Source organism: Lepidothrix coronata, unplaced genomic scaffold, assembly GCF_001604755.1.
Source record: "Lepidothrix coronata isolate B3197 unplaced genomic scaffold, Lepidothrix_coronata-1.0 Scaffold28, whole genome shotgun sequence".
Taxonomy (NCBI): Eukaryota; Metazoa; Chordata; class Aves; order Passeriformes; family Pipridae; genus Lepidothrix; species Lepidothrix coronata.
Genome location: NW_016690208.1, coordinates 3,392,181 through 3,398,040, shown reverse-complemented (window position 1 = coordinate 3,398,040; position 5,860 = coordinate 3,392,181). Strand labels below are relative to the sequence as shown.

Genomic DNA, 5,860 nt, shown 5'->3' with positions numbered 1-5,860 from the left:
TACACATTTGAATGCTGGCTCACACGCAGAATTCTAAATTATATATGAATGTGCTGAAGCTATATATAAATACTGGAAGAATAAACTGTCATGCTGCAAGCTGTGTTTTAATCACACAGCAATGGGGTATATTTTTATAGTAATTTTCATATTATTTCATATTATTACTTGTGTTTTAATCTGCATGTAGCAATCTGCATCAGACTGATAGCAAGTGTGCACAGCTTCTCATTCTGTGAGTTCAGTGGTCATTAAACTCTCCTCAGCAGAAAAGTCCTGTGAGCTTAAATGAGATTTCAGTAGATCCTCGGGTTTTTACCAATCTCTTAAAGTGCTTAATTTCATCCCAGGAACTGAAATGTCCATGCTCAGTAACCTCAAATGGGAAGGCAGGGAAAAAAAATCTGAAGGTAATACCCTCCATAACGAGTCAGTGCTGATACAAACACTCTTCTAGCTGCCTTTTCGGTGTTTCAGTCCCATTTACCGGCCTCGAAACCGAACAGAACAGTTCCATCTCACTAACATTCCCTTTCTTTTCCTTCAGGCGCCGGGATGTGCTGACAGTCACACCGTGGCTGGCCCCCATTGTCTGGGAAGGCACCTTCGATCCTGAGATCCTGGACAGTGCCTACAGGCCACTGAACCTCAGCATAGGGGTGACAGCCTTTGCCGTTGGAAAGTAAGGGAAGCACTCAGTGGGCACAGGGCTTGGGGGGATGCACTTCACTGGGGAAAGATCAATTTGGCTTTTCTTGTCCTCAGCAAAGCTGAAATCTGTCCTAATCTGTCGTAGACCTCTATGCCCGTGTAGTGTGTCCATAATCACACCAGCCCACAAGATGACAGCACTTAAAGTACCCGAAAGTTGGTATTTTTTAAGAACTAGCAGGTGTCTTGGGAGTTAGAGCTGCAAATTGGAGGTTGCTTGGTCAGAGTGGGGATAATTCACATATTCCTTGTTCTCCACTATACTTTACCTACTGCATGTGTACTGTGTGGATCCCTGCAGTGACAGTCAGCCAACACTTCACCCCTTGTCTTCTTCCATTCACTAAAGTACCCTTCATAATCCCCTTGGCCAAACCACAGAGTGGTTTGGGTTGGAAGGGACAGTAAAGATCATCTCATTCCACCCCCTGCCATGGGCAGGGACACCTTCCACTAGCCCAGATTGCTCCAAGCCTCATCCAACCTGGCCTTGGACACTTCCAGGGATGGGGCAGCCACAGCTTCTCTGGGCAACCTGAGCCAGGGCCTCTCCACCCTCACAGGGAAGAATTTCTCCCTGATACCTAATGTAAACCTGCCCTCTGTCAGTTTGAAGCCATTCCCCCTTGTTCTATCACTGCATGCCCTTGTAAAAAGTCCCTCTCCAAACAAAGTCCCTCCTTGTCTCTGCTGAGCTCTTCACGTGTGGTGCCTGCACAGGTACACGAGGTTTGTGAGGCGCTTCGTGCAGTCGGCAGAGGAGCACTTCATGAAAGGCTACCGGGTGAACTACTACATCTTCACTGACAGCCCCGAGACAATGCCCAGTGTCCAGCTGCAGCCTGGACGAAGGTTTGTCCTTGTCCCCATCAAGAAATACTCCAGCTGGCAGGAGATCTCCATGCGCAGGATGGAGGCCATAAACAAGCACATAGCAGAGGTGAGCCACAGGGAGGTGGAGTATCTCTTCTGCCTGGACATCGACATGGTGTTCCACAACCCCTGGGGGCCCGAGACCCTGGGGGACACAGTGGCAGCCATACACCCTGGGTACTTCAGTGTTCCTCGGAACCAGTTCCCCTACGAGAGGAGGAGCTCCTCAGCAGCCTACATCCCTGCTGGGCAGGGGGACTTCTACTACGGAGGAGCCGTGTTTGGAGGGCTGGTCAAGAAGGTCTTTGAGTTCACCAAGACTTGCCACATGACCATCCTGACGGACAAAGCCAACGGGATCATGGCAGTCTGGCAGGAAGAAAGTCACCTCAACAGGCACTTCCTCTCCCACAAACCCTCCAAGGTGCTTTCTCCGGAGTATATATGGGATGACAGGAAGCCAAAGCCCCCTGAAATTCGCCTCATACGTTTTTCCACGGTGGATAAGAACTACAAAGAGATAAGAGATTGACCACCTGATCCCTGCAGAGGTGTCCTCCTCACAGTCAAACCCATGGAAATGAACTCACACAGAACATGCCCCACCATGAGTTTTTGTTCCTGGTATGGACAAACTGAGAAAGGAACGTGTGGACAGTTTCTCTGGAGAGAACAGGAGTCTAAATGCACTTCAGAAGCAGCAGCCAAAGTGTAGATGAGACTGAAAAGGTTTCTAGGTTCCTAATCTTTGTAAATACAAGCATCCTGCTTGAGGCTGCAGCACCCAAAAAGGCATCCAAAAGGCCACTTTTCCAAAGCAAGGATGCAGATGCTTTTGCCTGAGTGTTTTCCTGAGGCCCAGCAGAAACTTAACAAGGTCCAAATGGTATTTGACATGCCTGTGGAGAAAATCTAGAGTTTTGGTAAAGACTTTTTCACTTAAAAAGAATAAGAATTTTGCAGGGCAATAAATTTTCATGCATTATGATTTAAACTAATGCCTTTTGTCAGAATCAGGAGGAAACTTGCACTCAAAGCACGTTATCCCTGACTTATGTGCAGCAGGATTTCTTGGACCTTCTCAGCAGAGAACTGGTGCCAGCCACTGCCAGTAAGAGCCTGGTCTGACAGGACAAATAGTGTGAACTCACATAGCAGTTATCTTCCAAATTCCAATCTGTGCTTTGGAGACCCAAGTTTAGACAGAACTGGCACAGCTCAGCCCCAGACTGAACTTCTTTGGGTTTATTTCAATCACAGATGTGCTCTGAACCTTTTCCCTGGGTCACATGTCTCTGTGGATCATGTAATCTTTTCCAACACAGAAAATCTGGTTCTGAGAGACGTTCCTGTTCCCATCCTTTGCTTCAGCCCTTTCCAACTCCTCTAAGCTCTGTGAAATAAATTGGCGAGAGGCTGCCGGAGCTGACAGCAGGAGCTGATGCCTTTCCAGCGAACAGGGTGACTTCATTTCACAATGCAATGCTCTGGTGAAGCTGGGAGTTCAGCCTGGAGCTGGAAGCGGGCTGGGGTTAACGTTTTCCCTCTTTGGATGTGGCGAGGAGGAGCTGAACCAGGCGTTGTGCAGCCTTCAAAGCCTGACAGCTCAGCCGGGTGAACAACGGGGGGAGCAGCCACGGCTCGCCAGCCACTGTGGCTGTCAGCTGAGGTCACAGCACGGGGGTGCGTGTGCCACCTCCCCTGTCACAGCAGGGCTGCCACAAACATCATCTCCCTCACGGCCCCGGGCGCTGCTACCAAAGGGCTGCGCGTCTGAGCCCTGCTCGTTTAGCGAGAGCAGGGAGAGTGGCAGGGAGAGGAGGAGCAGGGGTGAAAGGGTGAAGCTGCCTGTTTCTAAGGGAACGGTCTAGGAAAAAAAAAAAAACAGGAAAAAAAAAAGAAAGAAAAGGGAAAAAGGCTCATTTGGCAGAGAGAGGAAAAACGGGGAAGAGGTGCCTGACTGTTCCTGCTTCTCCTCACATGAGAAAATTGCTGTATGGCAGCGAATCAAGTATTCAGAGCTTTAGGGCCCCACCACTGATTGCAGATGACTTAACGAGCCATTTCAGTCCTGTGTGAGCAGGCTGGAAATGGCACTTGCCACTGTCATTTCATTTTCCAGAAGTCTAATTAGAAAAGCTTTCACGGTACCCATAATACAGATAAGGTGCACAGAATACCTCCAGCCCAGAAGCCCCCGTGGCAGCTGGGTCTGTTAATTTGTGCTTTATCCAGCAAAGGGTCTTTTCTATTACATTTTCTCCAGACTGTTCTCAGTGATGTGGTGCAGGAGGAAGACACCCCTTTACATAACTAAATCAGATCTGAATCCCCTGAGAAGATGTCTCTTTGGTAACCAGGCACCTCATCTAAGCCAAAAGGGTGACGAAAGGTCCATATCCGAATATTTCCAAAAAGATATATTCCCAGCAAACCCAGGATTAATACTGTTTCATATTTCTAGAACAGTTAGTGCCTGAAGGCCATGCTGAAACTGGGTTCTCATTGTGCCAGTTGTTACATATATGCATATGGATTCTTTACAAGCCAGAAGGAACTGTCTAGTCTGCTCTGCACAGGACAAGGCAGATAATTTTATCTCCTGGTGTCAGTACCAGGACGTGGCTGGGCTGGGCTAGATCTCTTAGAAATGCATTCAGATCCAAGAAAAACATGAAGGTATATAGCAGCCACAAATCCATAGATCAGCTGTGCCAGTGGCCAATTCCCCTTATGCCTTTATTCTGCTTGAAATTATGCTGGTTTTGCAGCCATAGGGCTTCACTGTGCCACACTAAATTATTGAACTCCTGTGCAGATACTCATAAATCCACCATGAGGGGAAGTTCTCCAGCACAGACTGGGTGATAGAAGGTGGTCTGTATTTCTGGGGTACCTGTTTGGAAAAACTTGTGTGAAAGGCTTGGTCCCAGCTCTGCATCCGAGCTGCCTTTTGGCTGAATCCTCAACCCTCTGATTGACACCATATTGGCCTGATTTGTGCTGTGCCAAACATGTTTATTTTCCTGGCAGCCCCGCAGCTTCTCCCCTGGGGAATATCTTGTGTTATGTGACACGCTTCTGCTCGACAGGGCTGTGGTTTGAAGCAGTACCTAGAAACTCCCTGTGTCTCCAGGGAGCAGCAGAACATGTCTGCAGAAACACACCCTCCAGCGCCGTGTGGGGGCTGCTCCCTGAATCAGCTCCTGCCCTCCTCTAATTAACGAAAGCCTGGACTTGTGTTGTCATCTCCTGGTGATTAATCCCCTTCCCCCAACGCCAGCAGCAAGCTTTCCTTCTCCCACTTGGATTGTGCAGTCTGGGGCTTGTGAGCACTGTGGGAGCTTCACAAGGATCTGCTTTCTGATCTGCTTTCCCCACCAACACCCAGTGGGGGAACTCAGGCACAGGGCAGGGAATGCTTTCCAGGCTGTCACTCCTGCATGGCAGGTCTTCCTCCATTCACCACGGGGGACAATGTTGTCTTATCTGTTCTTGTGCCAAAGGAATTTGGGCTTGGAAATAGAGAGAACTGCAGGAAAAGTGAATCACCACATGTAAATAAATCACCTGCCTGGGGATCTGATTGTGCTCTCAAGGTATTTCCCACTCAAGCCCTGTTTGCATTAACCAAGCCTCAGAGCAGTAGCTTGTTGCCTTCCCAAGGGCCCCTTGTTCCTTCCATCTCTTTCTGCTCAGCTGGAACAGACTCATCATTCATTGTCCATCTAATTTAAGAACCCATTTGACAGGCTGTTTCTCTCCTAGTCCCAGCTGGTGTCTTGTACAGTGCATCCACCCCCTGAGGGAAAACCTCTCTGGGGGCTGAGAAACAGAAACTTCCAGCACTGAATATGAGTCAAGGTGGGGCCAGACTGTGATTCTCTTGTTCTCCCCACTGACAGGACAAGGATCATTTCCACTAAGCCAGACTGGGACCCTTTTTTGCTCCTATTTGGATTTCCCATAACCCTCCCATAGGTGATGTTCCCTGACATTATTGACCAGAAAGGTCATTTTGAACCACTTTGGTACCCTGCACTAGTTATGAAAGACCTGCCCTAGTCAAACCTTCTCTGGGTGAGATCTGGGGCACGGAAACAAGATGGTCTTTGAACAGACATGGACGAGGAAGGATAAAAACATCAGTTATATATTCCATGCACAAAACCAGCTTGTGGAACAGCCACGTGCATCTGGCTGACTTAACACAGCTAAAGCAGCACAGTGGTGGAAAAGAGCTGGAAGGCTGGGAGCTCCCTGCCAGAGCTGCTGG

General features: G+C 48.7%; 1 protein-coding gene across 4 annotated transcripts in view; it reads left to right on the top strand.

The window, feature by feature from the left end:
• The window catches only part of GBGT1 (globoside alpha-1,3-N-acetylgalactosaminyltransferase 1), a 9,047-nt gene extending 6,009 nt beyond the window's left edge, over nt 1–3,038 (top strand). For all 4 annotated transcript variants that reach the window (XM_017809905.1, XM_017809907.1, XM_017809904.1 and 1 more), the window contains 2 exons: nt 548–682; nt 1,432–3,038. In XM_017809905.1, the coding sequence (XP_017665394.1) occupies nt 548–682; nt 1,432–2,116 (820 nt within the window). In that variant the 3' untranslated portion in view covers nt 2,117–3,038. The remainder of the gene's footprint in view (nt 1–547; nt 683–1,431) is intronic.
• The last annotated feature ends 2,822 nt before the right edge of the window (nt 3,039–5,860 follow it).